The 14,194-nt window shown below is 45.7% G+C and overlaps 1 protein-coding gene across 1 annotated transcript in view; it reads right to left on the bottom strand.

Moving 5' to 3' along the window:
• Window positions 1–5,408: 5,408 nt before the first annotated feature.
• KIFBP (kinesin family binding protein) overlaps window positions 5,409–14,194 on the bottom strand; it is a 517,175-nt gene continuing 508,389 nt past the window's right edge. The window contains exon 7 of the mRNA XM_085603547.1: window positions 5,409–6,599. Coding sequence (XP_085459673.1) covers window positions 5,727–6,599 — 873 coding nt within the window. The 3' untranslated portion in view covers window positions 5,409–5,726. The remainder of the gene's footprint in view (window positions 6,600–14,194) is intronic.

A 14,194-nucleotide genomic window follows, 5' to 3' on the forward strand; every position in this document is an offset into this window, starting at 1 on the left:
TGTGGATGGCATGTATTACCTACATATAGGCGTTTCAAATTAGCAAAGCCTTTTTAGGTCTAGCATGCTGTATTAGTGTAGGTTGTGGAAGCGTCTCCCACTCTCCGCCCAGATTGGTCATTGGCTTTGTGTCATTGTCCTTCTTAAATGGTGGCTTCTGATTTGTAAATGGGCTTGTTAGTCCCGCCTTGGTACCTCCTTGTCTCCATTTGTTACGGTCCATAATGACTGGACCTTTTACTTGGCTTGTTACATGGCCTGCTTTATCTAGGGGGTGAGCACTATTTTTGTTATTAGTTGGCATCGATGGGGACAATGGCCGCTTCTTTTTGGGGAATTTGCATAATGATTGCAGCGCCCGCTTTAGGGACACCGCGATCATTTTCAATGTTAATTTTATTCATTTTTCATGTTGACCGCGGTGTCCACTTCTGGGACACCGTGCTCTGTTTAATGAAAAAAAATAATTTAACTCTCATAGTGAGCACGGTGCCCGCTTCAGGGACACCGCGCTCTGTTTGTTTATTTTTATTTTTTTACTATAAAACTGAATGCGGCGCCGCTTCAAGGACACCACGCTTGGTTTCTTTCTTTCTTTTTTAACTTTAACACTCAGTCCGGGGCCCGCTTCAAGGACACCACGCTCAGTGTTAAAGTAAAAAAAAAAAGACAAGCGCGTTGTCCTTGAAGCGGCACCACTCTCAGTTTTAAAGTAAAACAAACATTTGCAATGCAATAGATCTCGCATTTATGCAAGTTTAAGCTACTGGCATTGTCATTTACAATTCCAATAGCTTAAACTGGTGTATATGCAATAACTATTGCATTGCAAATGCTTGTTTACATTACTGTCGGCAACCCTCCTGATGCACTGAGGTGATAACTGCTGGTAATCTTGGATATGGTGGCTGTAGGAAAGTGCCCTTTTTGTATGGTCACCATCCACTTTTTCCTCCAATTCTGATGGTTATAACTCTGAAAGAGCATTTGTAGCCTGCTGCTCAGCCCCAGTGCAAGTTGCCAGTGCTCTTTCCCTAAAATTAATACATGTAAATTAGCAACCCCTATTGGCAAGGACTTTAACCCCCTTATACGTCTCTAGTATATGGTCCTAGTGGTTACCAGGGCATGGGTTTTAAAGCGGTCACCAGGGCCTGAAGCACCATTTGTTCCACCCTGAATGATCCAAGTAAATAAATGACAGCAGTCCTGTCATGGCAGACTGCAGGAGCAGTGCAAACTGTTCGAACTTGACTTTGCCCTCACCGTGTGCGGCAAAGTCAATGCACTATTTTTAATATCAATCAATTAATACATTTACATGAATACAGCGCACTACATACCCGCGAGGGTCACAAGGCGCTGGGGAGGGAGGGAGGGAGGGGGGGGGGGGGGGGGGAATGCTGCTATTGCTCGAAAAGCCAGGTCTTGAGAAGTTTCCTGAAGGCCAGTAGGTCCTGAGTCTGTCGCAGGTGGATGGAGAGGGTGTTCCAGGTCTTGGTGGCGAGGTGGGAGAACGATCTGCCCCCAGTGGTTGTTCTTCAGATGCGGGGGATGGCGGCGAGGGGGAGGTTGGCCGAGTGGAGCTGGCTGTTCAGGGTGTAGAAGGTGAGACGTCTGTTGAGGTATGTTGGTCCGGTGTTGTGGAGTGCCTTGTGAGCGTGGGTGAGGAGCTTGAAGGTGATCCTCTTGTTGACGGGGAGCCAGTGCAGGTCTCTCAGGTGAGGTGTGATGTGGCTGTGGCAGGGTGTGCCGAGGATAAGGCGAGCAGAGGCGTTCTGTATCCGTTGTAGTCGTTTCAGGAGTTTGGTCGATGCTCCTGCGTAGAGGGCGTATATGCCAGTCACCCCTCAGGAAGGCCTCCTGAGCCCAGGAGGCATGGTGAATTATATTAAAGGTGTGGACATTAAAGTGCAAGTGTATATGTCCCTATAGTAGACTTTACCATTAAGCAATATTGTAAGTGATCAGCGATCCATAGGATAACATGGCTTGGCACCCGGGAAACTTGAGGTCGCTAGCTCCATTATGTTACTGCCGTAATAAGTCATATTTGTTATCGAACAACACGTCTGATCACCTCTGACACAAAGCTTGTGTTGAGGTCGATGTGACATGCACCCAGGTGGCTACCTTAGAGGTTGCCCACCTGGTTGCTCCAGCCTTCCCTGTGCTCTGGCTGCCAGCCTGCAGCTGCTGCTGCTGCCGCCAAGACAGGAATCTGACCCCTCCCTGCCAGGTGGTGTGAGCTCCGAAAGTTAGAAACAATGGCCTGGGAGGGAAAGAGGGCACACTTCCCTCCCTGAAAGCATGGCTAGTGAAGTGGCACATCAAGGTGGTGGACCTTCAAAGCCTTCACCACATGTGATATGCAACCAGGCTGCCTCCTAAAGGAAGAAAAAGCCTGCCCCCTGCCCCAGGCACATTTACACCTGGGCAAGTGGGAAATTAGGAATTCAGGAGCGTTGCATGACCGAACAACGCATTTCGCTGCAACGCATGCCTTTACAACACATGAGTTACAATGCAAATGCCTTACCAGGCATAACCTTTACCACGCATTTTTATAACTTATGTCTTTACCACGCATGTCTTTACAACGAATTTCATTGTAAAGGCATGTAAGTTAAAAGCCTACGCGTGGTAAAGGTTTTCCTTGACCCCTGCCCTCAGCCCTCAAACTGGGCCATGGCTCCCCACACCTCCCCAGCCCTTATCCCTTTTACTAAATACCCAACCTCTGCCCTAAGTCCTAAAGCTAGACCCCAGCGTGAACCCGTCCATCCCCCAGTTGTTTTAAAAATTACCCGCCCCCTGCCCGGAGACCTAAAAGTAGAATCCAGCGCAACCACCCCAACCTCCTTGCCCAGCCCTTGTTAAATTAACCCGGCCCCTGCCCTAAAATAAGACCCTGCCCTGAGGCCTAAAACCGTACCCCGGCGCGACCTCCCACAGGCCCCCAGTCCCTAAATAGGACCCCATCCCCTGTCTAAAGTCCTAATCTGTACTGACCCCTGCCCTGAGACCTAAAGGTAGACCCGCACCCTTGCCCAGTCCTTGTTAAATTTACCCAACCCCTGTTCTAAAACCCTACCCCAGTGCAACCTCCCTCCCACTGGCACCCAATCTGTAAATAAACCCCCCCGTCTGAAGCCCTAATCCGTACCTCCTTCCCTCCACCCGCCCCAAGTCCAATTCCCCTTACATTAACTGGACGATAGGCAATTCTTCTGAGGCATGGCACAGACCCTCAAGAGGAAGCGGAAGGGTTTCTCTGTTTTCTCTAACGATGGCGATAGCCTTTAAGACTACCAAATCATCCAGATGAACCAAAAAGCACTAGCTACGGAGTGCCTCCCTGATGAACTTACAAAAGCAATTAAGCAATCATGATCCCTGCGTCTCATTTGCTTGTCACATTAAGAATATGTATGATGACTTTTTATTGTTTCCCAAATTTTAATATTTTGGATCAGCGTATTTTATGCAAGGGTGTTTTTTTTTTAACTGAGCATATAATAAATGTACTTACTTAACCACACCGGCACCTTTACCACGCATATGACCTTACCACCGGTACCAAGCATATGCCTTTACCATGCATACCTTTACAACGTTAATTCTTTCTAAAGACTAGCATGGTAAAGACATATGCGTTGTCAAAAATTGCGTAGTGAAGGCTATTCATTGTAAAGGTGCACGCGTTGTAATGCAAGCGTGGTAAAGGCTAGGCATGGGAATGTGTTTCCCATTCAGGACGTATACACCCAGAGAAGGCTAGCCATACCTCTTGGGTAGGCTGCCTGGTCTGCTCAGCTTAGAAAGGGCAGAATAAAGGGTTCTGGGTAGAAAAGGTGACTCACAGTCCCGGATGTGGTCACCTCAGAGGCGGATGCACCCACACCCCTAAACGCCCATAAATATAGGATTTAAGGACTACCCCTGGCACCTGAACTGCAGTTCTGATCGGATTCGCAACAAAGGACACAGAAGAGACAAGTGTCTGCAACAATAGGAGCTGCACAAACCAATGGCATGATACTCTGCTCTTGTGGAAACCTTCCTAGAGCTGCAAGACTGGCTCGCCCCTGACCGAAGAATGGTTCCCCCATACAAAGGGACCACTTTGAGAGGCAAAGGCAACTCCAGACTCCCCTGGACTAGTGGCATTAGTCCCCTGCACACCGCAGGTAAAAACAACGTACCATAACCAAAGAATCACTGGCCATCGGATCACTGGCCATCGGGGTCTTTGAGGGATCGCCCAAAAGTAGATGGTCCAGTGATTTATGGGGAACATAGTCCTGACTTCCAGCAAGTTTCAAGCAGCTACCTTTTCACTTCAGATTTAGAAATAACTTTCTGCTGAGCTTACGGCGGCCAAGGCTTGTTGGTTGCCAGTCCAGCAACCACCACCTTTACTCGACCCTGTAACTTGAGGGAACACTAACACCTTCATCCGACATCACCAGTGGCTTATTTGTCGACTTTTTGCACCAATTTCCTCACTAGCACCATGTAAGTTGTAAAACCAGCTCCACCACAGCTCCCACTTCAGCACCAAGGACAGCCAGGACTGACTGTCGGGTCTAGGTACTGGGACTCGGCATCACCTTTACCCTCCTTGGGTGCCATGCAACTCGACTTGCAAGTGACCGCTTGTCACTAGTGCTTTTTCCAATTGACCAGAATGATAAAGTTTTGCAGTATTGTGTTGCAGTGATTTAATTTTGCTTCTAAAATGTATAACTCCAGTTATACTTATACGATTGACTTTGTTTTGGTGTCTAAATTTATATATAAATCCGCTTTATTTTTATAAATTGGTGTTGTATTTCTCTCAAGTCGTGTCAATTACTTATCGCACATGTTGTTACTCTGAAATACTTAACACATGTTCCTCTAGTAAAGCCTGACTGCTTTTTGCCACTCTACCAGGACTGAGCCAAGGATTTAGTATTGTGAATACAAGTACCATCTTTGGGGTATTGGAAGAGTATTGCATAGTGAAGCCTGGCAAGTATCACTACATAATACTCCCCCTTCATACAGTAGCCACAAATGTAAACTTGCCTGATGTGGTTACTATTACAACACTAATAATATTAGTAGTTCACAATAATTTTCATTGAAAATAAGTAGTAGTTATTATACAAAAGGTTGGAGACCCCTGCTTTACATAAATGTAACAACGCTAATTGAGGAATATACCGCCTTCAATTTAGAACAAAAACTAAAAACTTGCCTGTTTCCAAAGTAAATCTTCTTTAGCCGATGTCTCCCATGGACTAGCGCCTTGACACCTTAGGGTAAACTGTTCGCGCTCAATAAATCCTTATACCATAAACAACTGAATAAATTAGTCCATCAATTATAACAAGTGTGCAAGAAAGAAAGCAAAGTTGATATACTTGATTAGGATTATTTTAGTTAAGATCAGTTACCAAGAAGCACGCAGATAGCATAATTACAATGACTTGACGATACCGAAATAAAAAACAGATGGAGGCTTGTCATTTTGAAACAGCTAAGTTACATAATAAATTAAAAAGTCAGTGTCCAACATTTTTTGTGAAGCTACACTGATTCAGGCATATTGTGACACGCAGCTCCCGTCTTTTCAGAAGAAAAGAAAGCCAGACACAAATGTGAAATGCGCTTTTTGAGATAATAATTTTAATATTACTCATTGCTATTCATGATAAATATTTTAGTGGTGAGATAATTTAATGGAAAGATGCTATTTTTGCCCTCAATCGCTCCATTTTTGTCGGAAGAAGGCCAGCCATTTCCTTACTAAGTTCTAATTCAGTTTCTACAACCTTAATAGCATCTTCGTTTTTCGCACAATAGTTTAGAATAAATGAGTAATATTCCAACGAAGTCTGCATATTTTCAAGCTGCTTCTTGCCATCTGTGGTGATAAGTTTGCCATAAAGTCGTGCAATATGAAACTTTGCCACTAATGCGGGGCGTACAACATCTTCCTCAAGAATTTCAGGAAACTTCTTATCTGGATTCTTTAATGAGTCTAAAAACATTTCATAGTACTTAATTGCTGACAGTGCAAGTGTGTTAATTTTTTTGATTGTGTGACAATCGAGCTCATCCAGCCTGTTGCCAATAGCTATTTTCAAATCCATCATTTCATAATATGTATCAGCCAATTCAAACTGAAGTTGTCTGCGAATCAACAAGTAGTACTGCGGGTTTATCTCTTTACACAGAGGTTCCAGCATATCAATTCTACGTTTATGCATTTTACAACGCCTCTCATAATCCTCTTCAAAAAAAGCAAGTACCTTAAAAAGAGCACTATGGTCTTGAAGGATTTCGATATAGTCAGTTGCATGGCCATCCAACTGAAAATACTGTTTGGCTTCATTAACATTATACTGTCCCACCAAAAAAAGTGCTCTTGCTTCTTCAAAATCCAATGGGTATCTACATGGCACTTTCTCTTCTACTGCCAAAACGGAGTCATACATTTCACTTGATTCAAACAACACTGCCTTTTTTCTTTCCCCTTCATCCTCTTCTCTTTTCCTTCGTGCTTTCAGGTCGCACTGTCTATCTGCATCAAGTTCACCAATGTTGTCCTACAACGATAAAACATAATTGACTTTCAAATTTGTATCTACTTCGTTACCATGAACGTCTTTCATATTGTACATCAAAGGAAAAAAGTACTAATATTAATGGTAGTGCTAGTTTTATTTGTGTCACAAGTACAGAAATAAATTGCGTCATAAACATACCATTCTTGATGTGTAAAAATAGCATGTAGAATGTGTACATACATTAAATAACAATTAACCTTGTAACTGAGACTATGCTTAAGTGCATAAGAAAACAAGTTACTTACCTGTAACTACAGTTATACAGTATTGGTATCTTTCATAGATTCACATGCCTGAATCATTCCCCGACACCGAGGCGGGAATCCCACGGTAAATAAAAAAGTAGTGCCAAAAGTGTTAGTAGTAGTAGTAGGCCCAAAGAAAAGGCCTATGGCCTAGATCTTTGTAGCCTATCTACCTCATTATGCAAAAAGAACCAAATAATTGGTACCAACCAATCAGACATCAGCACCCTTCTAGAACCCTCTCAGCAGAGCCAGTTCTCCTTAGATTTTCCTAGCACAAGTGGGAAGTAAATGTCCCAAAACATACAGAACTGACTCTACGGGGAGGAGGGTGGGTGCATGTGAATCTATGAAATATACCAATACTGGATAACTGTAGTTACAGGTAAGTAACTTGTTTTCTTATCCAGTATTGGGGTATCTTTCATAGATTCACATGCCTGAATCAAAATAGCAAGCAGTATACCAAGTATACAGTCACTTGCGGATGGTGGGAGACTAGTGCTGATACACTCCCAGTTGCATCCACAACTCGTTAATAAGAGGTATAAGAAAAACCAATCTTAAAATTCAAAACATGCAAGCTACACAGGGAAAAGCAACATGTAGTGCAATAACATTCGAAGTGAAACATGTCATTATCGTAGAAAATGCCATTGTCATGATAGAAGATATATATACATATAGACACATATGACATGTGAAAAGTAGAAAAAAGGTACCTGAAACGGCCTCAAAGAAAAAGATGTCGTAGGACAGCGTGTCCGACCGCTGCATCGTCTTGATGCGTAGATTGGAAGCAGTAATGTATCGTAAAAGTGTGGACATTCTTCGATGTCGCAGCACGGCAGATATTCTCCAGAGTCACCCCAGCAAACAATGCTGTAGACGCTACTACTGTTCTTGTGGAATGGGCCTTGGCTTTCCTTAGCAATGGCCTGTGAGCTTTGTCATGGCAGAAATGGATTGTTGATGCTATCCATCTGGCAATAGTGGATTTTGTAACTGCATTCCCCAGAGTAGCTTGGCCATAAGTCACAAACAACTGGTCAGACTTCCTAAGGTTCTTTGTCTTTTGAAGTAGAATTTGAGACATCTCTTGATATCAAGAGAATGTAAGGCTCGCTCCACTGGAGTAGATGGGTTAGGAAATAAAGTTTTTAACTTCACAGGTTCATTAAGATGAAACTGTGATGGTACTTTAGGGATGAATGTCTGATTAGTTCGGAGATGCACGTAGTCTTGAGTGAAGTGTAGAAATGGTTCCTTTACAGTGAAAGCCTGAATCTCACTCACCCTTCTAGCTGACGTTAGAGCCAGAAGTAAGGCAACCTTCCAGGTAAGGCATTTGAGTTCAGCCTTATGGATAGGCTCAAATGGATGTTTCATTAATTGCATTAGGACCGTGTTGAGTTCCCACTCCGGTGGAGGAAACCTAACCGGAGGAAACTCCCGGAAAAGTCCTTTCATGAACTGCTTAATTAAAGAGGATGAACATAGAGAAGGACGATGAGCACCCTTTCTGAATCTGGAAAGTGCGGCTAAATGGACTTTGACTGAAGCGAAAGAGAGCCCAGATCTTACCAGATGTAACAAATAAGGGAGGATCTGTTCCGCAGGAGCTTCCACCGGGTGAACGTGGTTAGCTTCGCACGAACAGCAAAAACGTCTCCATTTTAGACGGTAAGTTTTTATCGTGCTGTGAGCTTGTGATTTTGTCAATATGTCCCTACAGTCTTGAGGGATGTCCAGGTCCTTGAATTCTAAGAAATCAGGAGCCGTGCGTGTAAATGTAGGGACTGAGGGTCCGGGTGGAGTACCTGACCTCTGTTCCTTGACAGCATTGTGGGCGTCAGAAGACGACGGATCGGCTGGTCCTGGGATAATAGCAGAAGCTCCTGAAACCAGTACTGACATGGCCATCTGGGTGCAATCAGGATGAGACGGCAGCCCTCCAACTTCATTTTGCGTATGACTCTCGGTATTCGAGGTATCAGGGGGGAAAAAGCGTAAGCACAAATCACTGACCATTGCATGGACAGGGCATTCCCCCTTGACCCCTGTTGAGGGTATCTGCTGGCGTATTAACGGCATTTCTTGTTTTCTCTTGTTGCGAACAAATCCAGTGCCGGACCGCCCTAAGCTCTGAATACCCTGAGCACTTGAGCCTGCTCTAGTTCCCATTCATGGCAGTCCGATTGGGACCTGCTGAGCATGTCCGCTAATGTATTGCAGAGACCTCTTACATGTTCTGAGCTGAGGGTTATGTTGTGGAGTGTGACCCATTCCCACAACTCCTGAGCCTCTGTGGATAGAGTTGCTGATCTTGTCCCTCCTTGCTTGTTCACGTAAAACATGCTGGTGGTATTGTCGGTCCGAACCGGTATCGAAGAACCTGCAATCCTTGGAAGGAAAGCTTGCAGAGACAGGAAAATTGCTCACAATTCCAGGCTGTTGATGTGCTTGAACTCTGGAGACCACTTCCCCTGAATCTGTAAATCTTGGAGATGACCTCCCCATCCTTCCATAGAGGCATCCGTAGTGAGGACAAAGTCTGGAACCTTTTGAACGAAAGGGAGTCCTTCTGCTAGGTTGGGTATCTGGGACCACCAACGTAGAGCGCTTTTTATGCGTGGTGTGACCCTGAGGATGTCGTCGAAGGAACCCACAGCCTGTTGCCACTGAAGGTGTAACTCATCCTGCAGGGGACTCATCCGAAGTCGTGCCATAGGGACGAGGTGTATTGCAGAAGAGCACATCCCTAGGAGTGACGCTAACATGCGGACAGAAACTGACTTTCTTTTTGAGATAAGAATGCCCTGCAGCGGACGGTATCCAGCAGAGCTCCGAGAAAAGGAAGGACCTGAATTGGGCGTAACTGAGATTTGCTACTGTTCACAGTAAGCCCCAGAGAGTGGAACAGACAGTCTTGACTGCGCTTTTCGAAAGGCCTTTGAGTAACCAATCGTCCAAATACGGGAATACTTGGATTCCCTGAGATCGTAAAGCTGCTGCCACAGGAGCTAGGCACTTCATGAAGATCCTTGGAGCAGATTTTAGCCCAAACAGGAGCACTTTGAACTGATAATGGGCGCCAGCCATGGTGAAGCGAAGATACTTCGGATGTATTGGGATATGAAAGTAAGCATCTTCCATATCCAAAGAGGCCAGAAAATCTCCCTCGTTGAGACAACCTAGAATTTCTGCCAGTGTGACCATGCGAAATCCCTGCTTCTTGAGGAATCTGTTCAGGTTGCGAAGGTCTAAGATCGGACGCCACTCCCCTGATTTTTTTTTGATGAGAGAAAAGCGGGAATAGAAACCCGTCCCCTTTTGAAGTGCGGGAACCTTCTCGATTGCATTCTTGAGGAGCATCATTAAAGCTTCTTTGAATAATAAGTGAAGACGAGGGGGAGGGGGTCCCTTGGGTGGTGTGGTGGGTGGCTTGGTGACAAACTCCAAGGTATGACCGTTGTTTACCAGGTCCAGGACCCATTGGTCCGATGTAATTTCCTGCCACTTGTTCACAAAAGCTGAAATTTTCGCACCCATAGGGAGGGGAAGGGGAGTGGAAGGCGCCCTGCAGAGATCACTGCTTCCTTGCGGTGTCTCGTCCTCGATTCTGCTACCTTTTTCGTCCGCCTTGACGAGAGAAACCAGACGTGTTGGATTGTCTGTACGACGACATACGATTGTCTATATTGAGGATGGTACCTATTCTTCTGGGTTTGATACCCTCCTCTGGAAGAAAAACCACGGCCTCTTGCACCTCTGAAGGTACCGCGTTTGTACTGCAAGGAACCCAAGGATCTTGTGGTATCGGTATCAGTCTTTATTGCTTGGAGTGCGTCATCTATATGTTTTCCAAACAACGATTCGCCATCATAGGCCATATCCAATATCTTTGTCTGGACTTCTGGTCGGAAAGTGGTGGCCTTAAGCCAACCCTGGCGTCTGAGTACCGCTGCACCAGCCAGCTGGCGAAAATTGGTATTAACAATATCCAATGCGCGGTCGATAGTCTGACGCTGCGCGCTCACCCTCCAATAAAACTTTGTGAGCGTCTTGTCTCTTGTCCTCCGGAATGAGCTCAATAAAGCTAGCCATTTCTGACCACATTTGGCGGTCATAACGCCCTATTATCGCTAGCGAGTTAGCTGCTCTGATGGAGGCAGCTGCCATCGTGGAAATTTTTTTGCCAATTAAATCCAGACGACACCCTTCCTTGTCCGGCGGTGTAGTAATAGGTGCTGCCGGATTCTTATATTTTTGTTGGGCTGCCTGTGAGATGACCGAATCTGGCAGAGGATGGCCAATGAGACAGGATGGACTATTGGCCGGAGCACGGTATTTGTCTATTCGCGGAAGCACCGCTGGCACAGATGCAGGATTTTTCATAATTTTGACCCCTTCTTTCCAGATGTAGTAGATGATGGGGACAGCTCTCGTGACCTTCCTTGACTCCTCCTTAAAATCATGGAGAAAACAGTCAGACTGTTCAATGGTAACCGGCAAGTGGAACCTGGCCGCAGCCCGCTGCATAAGATTATGAAATCCCCCTATATCCTCTGGGGGCGAATCAGATGGTAGAGGGGTGGGTGGCGAAGGCATAGGGATTATATATGAATCCCAAGGATCTGCTGGATCTGGTAGTTCACCCTCTTCAAATTCTTCCTCAGAGGTTGAATCTTGACCCTGACGCGGGTCCTGTGGAGGATCAGGAAGTTGAGGCGTTGGAACAGGAGCATCAGGTGAGGGCAAAGGATCCGGAAGCGGCGCAGGTGGTGGAACCTGCGGAACGACTGGCTGCGGGGGAAAACGCTGTCTATAATCTGCAAGCATGGCTTGCAGGTCTTGAATCAGAGTTGGAGGCAGATGGGACATCTCTCTCTGACGAGGTTGCTTATAGTAAGGTTTATGATGCGGGACGACAATGTCCTACTGATAGTAATGCTCTTGATAATTATCCTCCTCCTCATCATCGTCATCTTGACATTTGATGTGCAATTCGGAAGAATGGCGAGCAATTCCAAAGGGCCCTTCGTCCTCGTCATCCTCATAGTCATCATCCTCATCCTGCACATATGTTTCCAGGAGATGTGAGGGAGTAAGCGGTGATATATCGCTATAGTCAAGCCTTTGAAAAGTTTTACGTTGAAAACTCCTGGAAGAAATGGGAGTAGAATGAGAGGGCGCCATTGCCGGTGTCGTAGACGGAACAGGCAAATCTCCTGGCATCGTCGAGGGGCTCTCAGTGGAAACATTTGATGTCAACAGGCTTTTAGTTATCGTCGTCGACGGGCTCGACGTCGACGGTATCTTCGTCGACGGTGTCTTCGTCGACGGTGTCTTCGTCGACGGTGTCTTCGTCGACGGGCTCGACATCGACAGGCTTTTCGTCGACGGGATCATCGTCGACGGGACCTTCGACGACGGGACCTTCGACGACGGGAGGCTCGTCGACCGGGTGGACTGGAACTTCGTCGACACTACTCTCGTCGACTATGAAGGCTTCGTCGACGGCATCGTCGTCGATATGGTTTTCGACGCTGGCTTCGTCGACGAGGACTTCGTCAACAATCCCGACACGACGGGCTTCTTTGACAGGATAGTAATCCTCGTCGACAGAATAGGAGAGGTAATAGACGTCGTCGAGATAGTTTCCGTCAACGAAGGAGCAGAAGAAGTGACGGAAATAGTCGACGAAGGAGGGAAAGCCAGAGATTTTGAAAGGCTTTTACTCACTGTTTGCGTCTTAGAGTCCTTGAGAGCAGAGTCCTGAGGAGAGTGCCCTGATTCAGAGGTAATGATGGGAGTCCTCTGAGAAGAGCCAGAAGTAGAGTGGGAAGATTTATGGCGTTTCTTCCCCTCACTGGAAAAGCTGTCATGCGACCTAGCTCTCTTGCTAGAAATAGAGGCTCAGTCATCCTCCTCAGCCGAAGAGGATTTAAGCCACAAAAGCACTCACGCCTCCCTATCCCTAAGAGTCTTTGTAGGGAAAGTGCGGCAAATTTTGCAATCTTTTGCCTCATGTTTGGGGTAGAGGCAGTAGATGCAGTCCACATGTTGGTCATCAACATGGACTCTCTTCCTGGCGCAGGTTCTGCAGGACTTGAACAAGGCCTTCTTGTCAGACATGTTGAAGAAAGTTGAAAAACTGAGTGGCACTCAGGGAGACTCCCTTCCACACAACGTGCGGTGAAAATCTGAGGAGAACTGGCTCTGCTGAGAGGGTTCTAGAAGGGTGCTGATGTCTGATTGGTTGGTACCAATTCTTTGGTTCTTCTTGCATAATGAGGTAGATAGGCTACTAAGATCTAGGCCTTAAGCCTTTTCTTTGGGCCTACTACTACTAACACTTTTGGCACTACTTTTTTATTTACTGTGGGACTCGGCGACGGGGAATGATTCAGGTATGTGAATCTATGAAAGACACCCCAATACAGGATAAATGAGAACTATGCTGATGGATAAATAACGTCTCCTCCTACCATGTTCAGCTTATTTAAAAAAAAGTTACTTATCTTCAGAAGGAGTATATTACTTACCCTGAAAGCATCTATTCGTAGGTGTAGTGCTGCAGATTCACATGCTATGCACACTCCTGCCATCTAGTGCTGGGCCCAGACATTGCAAGTTGTTTTTCCTCGAGGAAGTCTTTTACTGTTGACGTCACACATTGTCTCTCTGCTTCCTCGAGGTAGTGTGCATGTTCAACAGCTCCTTTGTTAGATCATATTTTTTTCTCTGCCATGCGGGGAGTGGAGATATAGCATGCTAGGTTAGTGTTTTCTGTTGAACATGCTTCAATTTTGTGTATAGTTGACGCCATGTTATACCTGCCGGGGAGGGTGCATGTGAATCTGCAGCACTACACACTACGATTAGATACTTACAGAGTACGTAAAATGCTCCATTCGTAGCATGTGTTTGCTGCAGATACACATGCTATGCATAGACTGTAAAGCAGTTCCCCTCTTGTGGTGGCTTAAGGTGTTAGATGGTGTATTTGATTGAAATAATGTGCGTAGAACAGTTTGTCCCGATAGAGATTGTTGTCTGGCGTGCAGATTCACCCAGTAGTGTTTTGTGAGTGTGTGTGGGTTTGTCATGGTAGACTCTTTAGAAATGTGTTTGCCAACTGGATATTTCCTAATAAGGACATTGATACTCCCTTTTTCTTGCAGAGTGAGACCTTGGAGCAGTGAGCAGGACCATTTTTCTTTTATGTGGCAAATGTGGATGTATTTAACAATCCACCTACTGATTCCTGCTTTTGATACGGCATTACCCTTTCGCAACTCCTGCCTTTGAGATGGCACTACCCTT

Source organism: Triturus cristatus, chromosome 1_2, assembly GCF_964204655.1.
Source record: "Triturus cristatus chromosome 1_2, aTriCri1.1, whole genome shotgun sequence".
NCBI classification, from domain to species: Eukaryota; Metazoa; Chordata; class Amphibia; order Caudata; family Salamandridae; genus Triturus; species Triturus cristatus.